The sequence below is a fragment of the Astatotilapia calliptera genome, chromosome 5, assembly GCF_964374335.1.
Source record: "Astatotilapia calliptera chromosome 5, fAstCal68.1, whole genome shotgun sequence".
NCBI lineage: Eukaryota > Metazoa > Chordata > Actinopteri > Cichliformes > Cichlidae > Astatotilapia > Astatotilapia calliptera.
In genome coordinates, this window is record NC_137426.1 from 23,551,768 (window position 1) to 23,564,380 (window position 12,613).

Genomic DNA, 12,613 nt, shown 5'->3' on the forward strand with positions numbered 1-12,613 from the left:
CCAGACCTCAGTTTGTGTGCTGAGGTCAGAAACATACTTAACCAAAGCTTAGCGTGCAGCCGCTGTAATAACAGTGTGATGCACGTCACGGCCAGCAGAGATGATAAAACAGGTGATACAGACAAACTAGAAACACAGCACAAATCATTTCTCAGCAGATTATTCAAATATCTCAGCTCTTATTATGTCCACATTAAAACAACACTTGCAGTCATACACGTGCAAACAAACACATTAACTGGTGATTTGGGTTAATTGGTGATTCTAAATTTTAGTTGTGAATGTGAACGTGAATAGTTGTCTGCCTGTGTTTGCCCTGCGACAGACTGGAAACCTGTCTAGGATGTACCCCAGCTGAGATAGGCTCCAGACCAACTCCCACCCTGAATTGGAAAAGTGGATAAAAATGTGTGGATATCTGCACTGAGTATGTAGAGTCAGCCGTCAGAGGTACCAGCGTTTTCGTTTCTCTTTATAGTCTGGGTTTGAATGACCAGTCATTTTAGTAGGATAACCTGAACACCATCCCAACCCTGTACTTTGGAGAAAGGTAAAAATGAATGGTTTTTTGGGGTTTTTTTTTAATGTAAATTGTTTTTGATGTGTGATAGTTAGAAATTTTCTTTGTTCCTTAATTGTCAAAGCTTCCACTCACCCATCTATCCTTTTTTTCTGCTTATCCAATTCAGGGTTACAGAGCAGAGGCAACATAGACTTTGGACAGATCTCCAATGTGCCCTGGAGCTGACACAAAAAGACAGACCACCATTCACACTCACATTAGCACCTACAGTTATCAATTAACCCAACCCAATGCATGCTTTTGTACTGTGGAAGGCTGCTGGAGCACTTGGAAAAACCCACACAGGAACTGGGAGAGCATGTAAACTCTGCACAGAAAGGCCCCAAACTGCATTCAAACCCTGCACCTTCTTGATGTGAAACATTTGAGCATTTGGTGAATAATTAAAAAGAATTTAAAAAAAAAATGTTTCAATTAGGTTTTGATATGTTTGAGTTTGGGTCCTCACCAGTGATACTTAGATTTAAACAGTATGTGTTGAGAGCAACTGAGTCATTGCATTTGTCTGAAAGATATCACCCACAAAATTTAGCTCTAACTAAAATGGTTCCTGGATTGTTATAAGATAAACTTTGATAACTTTGATAAACGTTTTCTTTGTGGATTTTGGGGTTGTTGAACAAAGGTGCAGGGGCACAGGTGAAAATACTATCAGCACAGCAATGAAAAGCATTCACCAGTTTCCATGTATCATAAGGATTCTGCAGGTGGGTTTGAGTTTTTAGTACTGCTGTAAGTAATTCATGATCCTATTTCTAGAAAGCAGCTTTAGTGATTAGTGCTTTGGAGTGTTTTTTTTCTTTCCTTTTTAGCCACTGGAAATGGTATTGGGAAAAATGCTTTGTATTGTAGCTTGCAAGTGAAAATGCATTCATTTGACACATTTTTCCATTTCTTGTGTTTCTAATTTTTGAAGCGGCTACACTGAGAATGTGAAAATACCCAACTGTGACACACTCAGGTCACACCCAAGCAGTATTATTATTAATGGAAAACATCAGTGCAAACTGTGATTAAGAAGCTTCTGAGACAAAATCTTACATGATTGCTCGTTACCATCATAATCACACAGTCTCTGTTCAGGGTGGAAGTCAGATTTTTTCAAAGGAGGGTGCAAGATTATACAATACAGTCCTGTCTGCAAAGGACCAGTTTTTATATATATATATATATATATATATATATATATATATATATATATATATACACACATATATACACCTGCACCTTTGTTCAACATACACACACACATGTATGTACTGTATATGTGTGTGTATATACATAAAACAACCAACCAACTAACCAAACACAAAAACAGACTGAAATAAAAACATCTGATTATTTCCTTTTCCTACTTATGAAATATGACAAATTCTGTAAAAAATATCAGTTGCATTTTTATTTACTACATTTAAATATCAGAATATAAGTGACAGGAAAAGGAACTGTGCTTTAAAGACTAGCATAGTTAATGACACAGACTCAATCTCTCCTAATATAAGAATAATTTACCCCCCACCAAAAAAAACAAAAAACAAAATAAAAAAAACCCCAAAACAAAACATAAAACTGCCAAGAAAATATCACCTGATAATAATGCCCTATCAAGTAATACATATATTACATATATATACGGTATATATATTTTCTCCATGTCAACTTTGTTTGTGTGATTGAGTCTTCTCTTTTTCTGTAAACACATGAACTCACACAAGCTGCAGCAGGACATATACAGTGTACAATGGGTCATAAAAACAGGGGAAAAGACCCAGACATTTCTTCTAAAAGAAGAAAGAAGAAATGTTTAGATAGTAAGAAGAGTCCACATCCTCATTTGGGAACATTAGATCTCAGCTGTTATGCAGTATATACATCATTCTGCTCAGTAAAGTGTTCACACTTTGTTTGCAATGGTGACTTGATTGCATTGTGCTCTTAAAGAAACCCATTCTGCCTGTCGAAGGACATAGTTCTTTTTTTTAAATTGCTGATCCAACTATTACCAAACAGACTGTAGAAATTAAAAATACATCCCAAAAAAGCGCTCAGGTTTCAGGAAGTTTACATGTAAGTTCTGTGCCGTCTGCTGTGAGTTTATATTTCGGCTGCTTTCTGCTTCCCAGAGGTCAAAAATGACTTAACTTTCAGAACTTTCAAAACAAGGTATTCATAGAGCAAACGCAGGAGAAGCCTCATTATAGCCACGAACTGGAGATTACATTCAGATTAACTTCTGCTTTAATTTTGCTGTTGTTCCTACGGCGGCAGCGTTCTTCTGAGTAGCGCTCCCCTCGATGGACGTCCAAATAGGGATGCCATTCCTCAGATGGCGAGCACAGTGACTTCAGACGCTGCAGAATATAAGAAGCGTAAATTTTAGTACTGTGTATTTATTTTAATACTCACAAATCATTTGTGTGACTGACTGAAAAAAAAGATCCAAGCAGTTCAACAACTACTACAATCTTTCAAATGTAGAAAAAGACAAGAATAATCCACAGTCAATCCACTGCACAAGTACACACCTTCCAGGGGTTTCCTTTTGCCTTTATCAGCTTATACCCAGCAGCAACAGGGATCCACATCAGGACAAATGCAATCATGCACCAGCCTAAATTCATGCCCCAGTCTGGGTAGGGGATACCTCCATAGTTAGGGGGTTCAAAGTAAACCAGAGACGAGATCAAGAGGAACTAGACAAAAGTCACAAAAAAAACAAAGTTCACTACTGGTAGAGACAAACAACTACAAGATATTTGTGTACACCTATGCACGTTAATAAAAGTCGATACTTTTAATTAACACAATGCTTTTGCCTTTTAAATTCTCTTGTACAGCACTGTGTACTCACCACTACGATGCAGGGGGTGATAAAGAACCAACATGCTCTCCACCACAGCCAAAATGTGGAAGTCTTCATTCCAATCATCATCTCAATGTCTTTAATAAAACGGTTTCCCCCTGCAAGGTGGAAGAAGAATATAAGTATCCTGGAATTTAAGACCATCAGTCACCTTTCATATGCACAAACTTAGATTGTTGTACTTACCGTAAATGTAGCAGATGGCAATAATCTCCAAAAGCACCAAAAATAGCAGCACCCAGCTGGCAATAAACTGGTCAATTAGGGTTACCCAGTATATACCTGCCTATGATACACACATGCATGAAAAACACACAAAACCATTATACATTATACATTTACACAGAGAGACTGAGCAAGTTAACTATTTTATAACAGCCACAGAAAGTTGTGCTAAGACAGACTTACCCTTGTGACACATGGTAAACCCAGGAGGTAGAGGACAGAACATAACGTTACAGTTAATAAGACATGTTTGGATTTGAAGACTGTGGGGAAAGCGTCAAGCAGGCAGGTCGTTATCACCTCTAATGACAAGAAGAGAGATTTTAGTTTGTGTAGATCAAACAGCAGTGGGCTGAATGTTCTGCAAACATCACACTGAACTGAAGCTTCAGATCGAACCTATTCCTGCAAACTGGGAGTCCAAACCAACAGTCAAAAGCATGAAGAAGAACAAAATGGACCACAGCGGGGAGATGGGGAGCTTAGACAGAGCATCTGGATAGGCTATGAAAGCCAGACCAAACCCTGCATAAAGACAAATAAAAGGGGAAAAATCATCTGGTAGCATCATCTGGAACCAACATGGTTTATCCAGCTTATTCTGCCAATATTCAGCAATGAGATGAGTCTTGCACTCTTTGTAAAGGATCCCATGAATTTCTGAAACCTAGTCGCACTCTTTGTTTAAACAGGCAAAACTGAAAGCACAAAGCTGACAGAATGGCAGTATTTAACACCAAATGATGAGAGTGTGTTGGTGTTGTATGTCTGACCTTCCTTTACCACTTTTGAAACTGGCGTTTTGTAGACGTGAGCCATATGTCCCAAAAATGAAAATATGGCAAAGCCTGCAAGCACACTGGTCCCTGGAAAGAGATCAAATCAGAAAATGTATAAAAGGAAATGCAAAAACAATTTCATTCTTTCTAGAATTTAGTTAGAGAGGGCCCTACCTGCATTAGTAAGGGTGACAACAAACGAGTCCTTGAACACGTTGTTGTGAAAGTTGTTATAGGAAGCGAGAGCAATGAGTCCACCCCAGCCAATAGAGAGAGAGTAGAAGGTCTGAGTTGCTGCATCTTTCCACACCTAAAACACAGAGTTGTACTGTAGCTCATTAAGAGGTTTTTTTTCTCAGATAACAAATGACTTTATTGGATTGCACATGAACAGTGACAGTTTGCACATGAACAGTGAGAGTTTCTACCTGAACTTCAGTCAGTTTGGTCAGATTGGACTGAGAACCAATGTAGAACTCGATCCCATCTTTGGCTCCCTCTAGAGTCACACCTCTGATCAGCAGGATCACAATCACCACGTAAGGGAAGGTAGCAGTGAAATACACAACCTGGAGATACAAAGACTTGTTACTTTGCAGGAAAAGCAAAAGACTGCATTTTGTTACATTTGTTAAGCCTAAATTCTAAAATCTGTCAGGCCTTCTGCATTTCAGTACTGACAGTTTAGCATCGCATACGAAAAGTGCAATCTGTCATTTTGTTGTTCTTGGTTTACTAATTTTTATAATACTTTAACACTTTAATACTTTAATAGTTGCTTCGAGTTAGATGAGATGATGAATATCAGTCCTGTTTCAGTACATTCAGCTAATAATGAAACTAAGGGAATAGTTTGTTAGATTACTATAAAATCGTTCAAAACTAAAAAAGGACACCAGCACTATAGACTGTTGATAAAAGGTTTCAAAACCATCCTGAGTTTTTTTTAAACTGGATAACAGAAACAAGGTGTGGAGCTGCCTGAGGCGTGGCTGCACAATAGAAAATATAAAGCATGTGGTGTCTTTTTATTATTTATTTTTTGTTTTTTTAAATGGGAAAAAACATTTGGAGCAGCATGGCGGTGCAGTAATTAGCACCTTTGAATCCACGTGTGGAGTTCGCTTGTTGTCTTGATGCCTATGTAGTTTCTCTTGGGGTTCTCCTATATATATATACATTTAGGGCACCTTTTGTCCTATGACACCTGAGTTGGTGAAGTCGAAGAAAATAGTGGGATGGGACCATAATTTAAAAAATTACGTTATGAACATAATTTAAATCTAGCAATTGAGTCCTTGAGAATGTGTATGATATATATGAGGTCATCAGCAGGGGGAGTCACACCCTGCTGATATAAGAAAAAACACCACAGTGACTTCACTTATCATATGCTTATTAGACTTTTTAGTTAGTTTGTGAAACTAAACAGCTAATATCACAAACTAAATTATTCTAAATAGATGTGTGGATTTGTATGTTGGACAAACGAACAGGAGTCCATCTACACGGAGGATTTTGACGTACTTTGCCTGATGATTTGATGCCTTTGATGAGCGCAGCAGTAACAATTATGGAGGTCAGCAGCAGACAGAGAGCCAAGTGCCAAACTACTGGCCCCGTTTCATCAAGACCACTGGACCTCTGCAGAGCCACATTACTGCAAAGAAGAAGACGTGCATTTGTACAAACAGTGTGACAAGTGCTTTTATTTATGCCTGTGTGCACGAGTGTTTGAGTCTTACTCCCAGTACAGCTCACTCGAAGTCTGCATCGAAGAGCAGCTGCTGTTTTCCTGAGTCCAGTTGGTAACCAAAACACTGCTTACATTACAGGACACTAAAAAAAGAGAGAGGACTTGTGAGTGTCCAAAATATAAATCTTATATCAGTATTTACCACAACACAAGTACCTGTGATTGGATCTGTAGTGGGTGCTTTAATTTCTCCAGAATATTTACATTTTAGGTTACTGAGATTTAAAACCACATCAAAATACTTTATAATCTTTATGACTGATATCAATTTATGTTAAATCAGTGTATGTGGTGATGCAGATACCACAGAGCAGAAGACTTAATGAGCTGCTCTTTACAAGAATACAAGAATATAATGTACGCACCTTCAGGCGTGGTGCTGCAGTTACTGCCATCGCAGCTGGAACAGCCGGACCACGGCAGAGGACACTGCATGGAGGCGAACATGTAGTACAGGCTGTAGGCGATGATGACGTTGTAATAAATAGACACTATTACAGACACCACAACCATGGCAACACCAATACCTGAAGGGATAGATAGGGCATAAAAGACACTATTAAATTAAAAAAATATTATCGGAAACTTCACCAGACAAAAGCTGTTTTTTGATTGAACTAATCATAATAAGTGTGTCTAAGTTTACTGATCATACATAAAAGCATGCTGTTTTTGTTTTTTGCTGTAGTAATTTAAAAATGTCCTCTCGACTTTGCTTATTACAGTTTCTTTAATTACACTGCAGCGTTCTTCTTTTTGTTTGAAGAACATAAAACAATTTGGTAATCCTCATTAAAGCTGCCATTAAAAAAAACAAAATTGGGTTTGGGGTCAGTTTTGGTCACACAGTTGACCATTAACCAAAAACCTTATTAAGGAGAGTTTAGGGCTGATTTATGGTGACACAGCTCTGCATTGGCCACAAGCCTCATTAAATGTACTGTTCATAATTCATGTGACCTGCAAGCAGCTCTTAAGAAAAGCCAATAATAATCCAGAGAACCTAGTGATTAAAAAATGCACATTTATATTTATTGGAATGTTGATTAATTCATAACATTTTCTTTTATTTAAAAAAAGAAAAACCTCTTAAAATTACCCTGTATTAATGGCACTGCACTCCATACATTAACTGGACCTTGGCTGCAGAATTGACCCAAGGCACTTTCCAAGAAGAAAAGAGGAATTCCAACCACCACCAACATCACGAAATATGGGATAAGAAAGGCACCTGCTCAAAATGAAGGATTTGGTGGTAAAGAGGAAAACAAATCTTATAAAAACATAGTTGCTTTGAAATAGAATCTTGGATAATGGATTAGAAAATAAATGCTGATTTACCCCCTCCATTCTTGTATGCCAAATACGGAAATCTCCAGATATTTCCCAGACCAACAGCATATCCGATCATAGAGAGAATGTACTCCTTCTTACTGGTCCAGTTACCACGCTCAGTATTCTCATCCCCATTGTCCACACGTGGATCCTGCTCATTTAAAAAGTTCAAAACTTTTGTAAACTTGTAAAACTTGTGACGTATGTAAGCAATTATTGGATGCACCAGGACTTTCAGAAAAAATAAAGATGTTAGAAAGAAGAGTCTGTTGTAGAACAATGGTATGGTACATAATTTAAATATTAATTAATCAACACCAGGACACAAGATATCAGTCATTATAATAGTTATTAGTTATTAGTAATTATATACGGTACTAGAAAGGTGGTTTAATTTATCAGCTGAATTATTTTTTTCTAAATATGTGACAGTTACATCAAAAACAAAATACAGATCTTTAAATACAGGCAAGTGTCTTCTTCCTCAGTCTATTTCTGCAGACTATTATGCTGTAAGTTATCCAGTGAAAGTCTGGTCAGTCAGTTATGCAGTCCTACCTGGTCGACAACAGCAGGATTTCTGAAGATGAAACCCTTGAAACTTTGCCACCCGTATTCCCTCATGTTCGTTCGCCTGCTTGTTAGGACAGAATAAGAAATTTGAAGTTAACTACATCTGTTTTAAAGTCTCCTCTCTAAAGGCGAGCTAGTGATGTGTTCCAATCATCTGCCTCAGCCCTCCCCCTGAGATAGTTGTATGCAATTACCTCAACTCCCACTCTAAACTTAAAAAAGTGGTTATAAAGATGAGTGATGAACGTTTTCCTCTTTTTAAGATTAATGACACAACTGCTGACACTCAGTCTGATAACGTCAGGGTCACTTTACGCAATTATGTGGAGCTGTTATTAGATGGTAGTCATGTTCACTGTATAATATCATGGTGCTAAAATACAGTATGTATGACTTCTTTCTGTAGAGAGGAGTGATAGCATGCTTACACTGATAAATAAAAAAAGAGTGGAGCTCCCACTGTTTACGAGCGTCCAGGTTGTGGGTGACTCAGCGTTGCGACGCTAAGCCTGCATCTCTATCTTCAGCACTCCACCCTAATGCCACTGCTGTAATGTACCGTGGATGGGACTCATTTCGGTCAGTGACACATAATGTCACACATAATGACTGCACGGATGACCCGCGTGTGTCTGTGTCACTTGTCATAACAGATGGCGTGCCCGCATGATGGTGACTGGTGACAAAAGGAGATGAATGAAAAATGGCTCAGATTATTCAACATGCAACACAGTCCAAAACACAGATGTTAAACTGATTTCATTCACATAAGCTAATAGTATAAGCACATATGTAACGCCGGTAAGCTGTAACTTTACCAACTAGTGCTCTGTGGACACAAAGTAACCAGATCACAGGGAGACTTTCTTAACAACACAGAACAACTATGAATAACTATGACGTTGGTTGCAAGGTTTATATTGTTGGATTGTCATTTATGCTTAGAAATATATACTCATATATGCTTAGAGTTTTATAATCGATTGCATAATGATAGAGGTTTGATCCTTAGCAGTCTGTAAAGACTCTGTGCGCCTTCCAAAGTGTTCTGGCTTACACACCTCTTGGGGTCATGAAAGAGGCCGTACCTTCTGCTACTGATTTATACTGTGGGAGGATAACTAGTCTGTATCTGGTTAAGTGTGGCAGGATGAATATTATGTCTTGGTTCAACCCACTTTCAGTCAGGCGCATTAAGGGGCGCTAGTATAAATAGTGGCCATCTGAGCATCCCCGAATCGTGTACCTGTTATCTCCTTTCGGTCACCTGACTTCCCCCGGTGCTGCAGGTAGGAGCTGTGTACATGTCGTTGTTGCCTCAGCCTGAATTGGCAGTACTTGTGTTGATTGTGGTGTTCGTGTTACAGAGATGACCCGCGGATTACCTTCCTGAATCCTCCATGGTGGCTGGTATGTGTTTACTCAGTGCAGTGCATACATTATTTCACTCGGTGGTAAACCAATGTTGTTTATAGGTCGTAGCTGTAGAAGCCTTCTATGAGCCACTCTGTTCATGATTCGTGACGTTGTTTACTTGGTACTCAGTTTGACTCAGTTTTGTTACAATCTCTGCCTTTTATTGCTCTTTTATAGTAAGTGTAGCAATGGGAATTGCATTTACCTGTGTGTTCCACCCGGGGTCTGGAGAGTGTAACACCGGAAGGTGAGAACCGGAGACTCATGACTGTTTGTTAAGAGTTTAATAAAAGTTTACCTCGGAGGAGGGAAAGTTCAACCGAGCATCTTGTGAAGTTTATAGAGAGAACAAGATGAAACATGGTGGCAGCGGGGTCTAGAGTGATCCACACCGCGCTTTGAAGACAACAGATTGAGCGGACGGTATCGACGCGTCCAGCTAGGCTAGTTAGCCTCGGAGGTGCTAACGGCTCAGGACAGCAAGTGAGACGCTGACGAGAAGAGCGCAGCGGCGTCTACGATGGATGGATTGAAGCCACCCGCACAGTGGAGTATGGATTCAGTGAACCTGTCTAAAGCGTGGAAAACATGGAAAGAAGAGTTTACACTCTACACGGAACTAGCTCTGCCGGATGCTGAGGAAAAGGCGAGAGTGAAGCTGTTTTACTATCTGATCGGGGAACGGGGCAGGGAGCTCTGTGGAACGCTGATCGGAGCTGAGGCAAGAGTAACAGTAAGTGAGCTGATGAGAAAAATCGATGAACACTGTAATCCCAAAGTTAATGAGACTGTCGAGAGATACAGATTTTTTGCACGCAATCAGGCTCCTGGAGAAAATATTGATAAATATGTTACGGACCTGAGAATGCTGGCGAGCACCTGCAACTTTGGACAATTAAAAGACTCACTGATCAGAGACAGGATCGTCTGTGGCACGAACAGCTCCGGTTGGAGGGAAAGGTTGCTCAGAGAAGAGAACCTCACATTAGACAGATGTCTAGATATTTGTAGAGCAATGGAGATTTCAAGAGAATACAACAAAACAATAGCGGGACAGGCTATAGAGGAACTGCATGCAGTAAAACAAAAAGAGAGAAAAAGACTGGATAAAGAGATACCATGCAGATTTTGTGGAAGAGCACATGAAAGACTCAAATCAAAATGCCCAGCATATGGAAAAAAATGCAAAAAATGTGGCAAAGAAAATCATTTTGCTATAGCATGCAGGAGTAAAAGCAGACAGAGTGAAAATGGAAAAAAGATCCACACAGTGACGGAGCAGGACTCGGATTCCTGTGAGGACATAATGACTGTCACAGCTATGACACAGACTGCAGTAGAAGTGAACCAGATCAAAGAATCAGACATGAAAAAACGAGAACAGCTGTTTGCAGGCATGATGATTGGCAACAGCCTGGTCAAGTTTCAAGTTGACTGTGGTGCAACCTGCAACGTTATTCCCATCAACTTGTTGAACCCGAACATCAAAATGGAGCACACAGACAAGGTTCTTGTGATGTACAATAAGTCAAAGCTGTGTCCATTAGGAAAGTGTAAGGTCAAGCTGACAAACCCAAGAAACAACAAAAAGTACAGAGTCGAGTTCCAAGTGGTAGAGGAGGATTGTAAAACACCTCTACTTGGGAGAACAGCTAGTGAAGCGATGAAGCTAATACAAGTTAATTATGATAACATCTGTGCTTTGAACAGCTCAGTGACAACAGCTCCATCAGAGAAAAACGCATGGTTGTTGGAAGAGATAAAGACTGAGTTTCAGGATGTGTTTACAGGAGATGGATGTTTGCAAGGTGAATATGAGCTGGAAATCGACACAACAGTGCAGCCCGTCAAACTGCCAAAACGCAGAGTCCCAGTGTCGATGATGAAACCACTGAAAGAGGAACTGATGAGCCTTGCAGACAGACAAATAATAGCACCAGTGGAAGGTAGTACTGATTGGATCAGTGGGATGGTGACAGTGCAGAAGCCAAATGGCAAACCCAGGATATGTATTGACCCAAGACCGCTTAACAAAGCTTTGAAGCGTAGTCACTTCCCGTTACCGACAATAGATGACATATTGCCAGATGTGTCAAAAGCGAAAGTTTTCACAGTTTGTGATGTGAAACATGGCTTTTGGCATGTGAAGCTTACAGAAGAGTCAAGCCATCTCACGACATTCACAACACCATTTGGTCGCTTTCGTTGGCTGAGAATGCCGATGGGGATCAGCCCAGCGCCAGAGGTCTTTCAGCGCAAACTGATGCAAGCGTTAGAGAACCTGCCAGGCACATACATCATTGCTGATGACATCCTGATCACTGGAAAAGGAGAGACGACTGAGTTGGCAGAAATGGATCATGACAGAAACCTGAGACTTTTCCTGGAACGCTGCAGAGAGAGAAACATCAAATTAAATGTGGAAAAACTCAAGCTTAGAAGACAGGAAGTACCATACATCGGACATCTACTCACAGCAGAGGGGCTGAGAGCAGACCCAGAGAAGGTACGGGCCATCACAGAGATGCCAGCACCAACTGACATAAAAGGGGTGCAGAGACTAGTTGGAATGGTCAACTATTTATCAAAGTTTTACAAGCATCTGTCAGACGACTGTGAGCCTCTCAGACAACTGACGCACAGAGATAGCCTATGGGAGTGGACAGACGTGCAGGAAGATGCATTTAAAAGACTGAAAGAAAAACTAACACAAGTCCCAGTTTTGAAATATTACAGCCCTGAAGAAGAGCTGACGCTGCAGTGTGATGCCAGCGAGACAGGACTGGGAGCAGCTCTGACTCAACATGGAAAACCAGTGGCATTTGCAAGTCGTGCATTGACGCTCACTGAACGAGGTTATGCACAAATTGAAAAGGAATGCTTAGCTATTGTGTTTGGGATGGAGAAATTCCACCAATATACATATGGTCGTCTTGTGAGAGTGCAATCAGACCACAAGCCACTCGAGAACATTATTAAAAAGCCACTGTTACATGCACCTAAGAGACTGCAAAGGATGCTATTAAGGCTGCAAAAATATGATATAACCATAACATATGTTCCAGGCCGGGACATGCTACTTG

General features: G+C 40.0%; 2 protein-coding genes across 3 annotated transcripts in view; one reads left to right on the forward strand and one right to left on the reverse strand.

Annotated features, from left to right (window-relative positions):
* Positions 1–1,964: 1,964 nt before the first annotated feature.
* Positions 1,965–8,227, reverse strand: slc6a14 (solute carrier family 6 member 14). The gene is made up of 15 exons (XM_080301913.1): positions 8,100–8,227; positions 7,548–7,692; positions 7,306–7,437; positions 6,572–6,733; positions 6,196–6,289; positions 5,978–6,110; positions 4,879–5,019; positions 4,625–4,760; positions 4,445–4,537; positions 4,071–4,196; positions 3,855–3,973; positions 3,633–3,732; positions 3,435–3,544; positions 3,109–3,276; positions 1,965–2,934 (listed from the first exon to the last, which is right to left on the reverse strand). Exons 1-15 carry the CDS (start codon positions 8,163–8,165, stop codon positions 2,779–2,781), a joined length of 1,881 nt encoding a protein of 626 aa, XP_080158039.1. The 5' UTR covers positions 8,166–8,227; the 3' UTR covers positions 1,965–2,778.
* Positions 8,228–9,316: 1,089 nt separating this feature from the next.
* The window catches only part of LOC113022661 (lumican), a 35,268-nt gene continuing 31,971 nt past the window's right edge, over positions 9,317–12,613 (forward strand). For both annotated transcript variants that reach the window (XM_080301359.1, XM_026168289.2), the window contains exons 1-2: positions 9,317–9,403; positions 9,482–9,524. The gene's annotated coding sequence lies outside the window, so the exon portion shown is untranslated. The remainder of the gene's footprint in view (positions 9,404–9,481; positions 9,525–12,613) is intronic.

What these genes read in the sequence shown, in the direction of transcription:
- slc6a14 (XM_080301913.1), bottom strand. Translation starts at nt 8,165, where the DNA reads ATGAGGGAATACGGGTGGCAAAGTTTCAAGGGTTTCATCTTCAGAAAT. An exon ending in CTGCAGCACCACGCCTGAAG is followed by an intron (nt 6,290 to 6,571) that starts GTGCGTACATTA and finishes CTCTTTTTTTAG; the next exon opens with TGTCCTGTAATGTAAGCAGT. An exon ending in CCAAACTGACTGAAGTTCAG is followed by an intron (nt 4,761 to 4,878) that starts GTAGAAACTCTC and finishes TCTGTGTTTTAG; the next exon opens with GTGTGGAAAGATGCAGCAAC.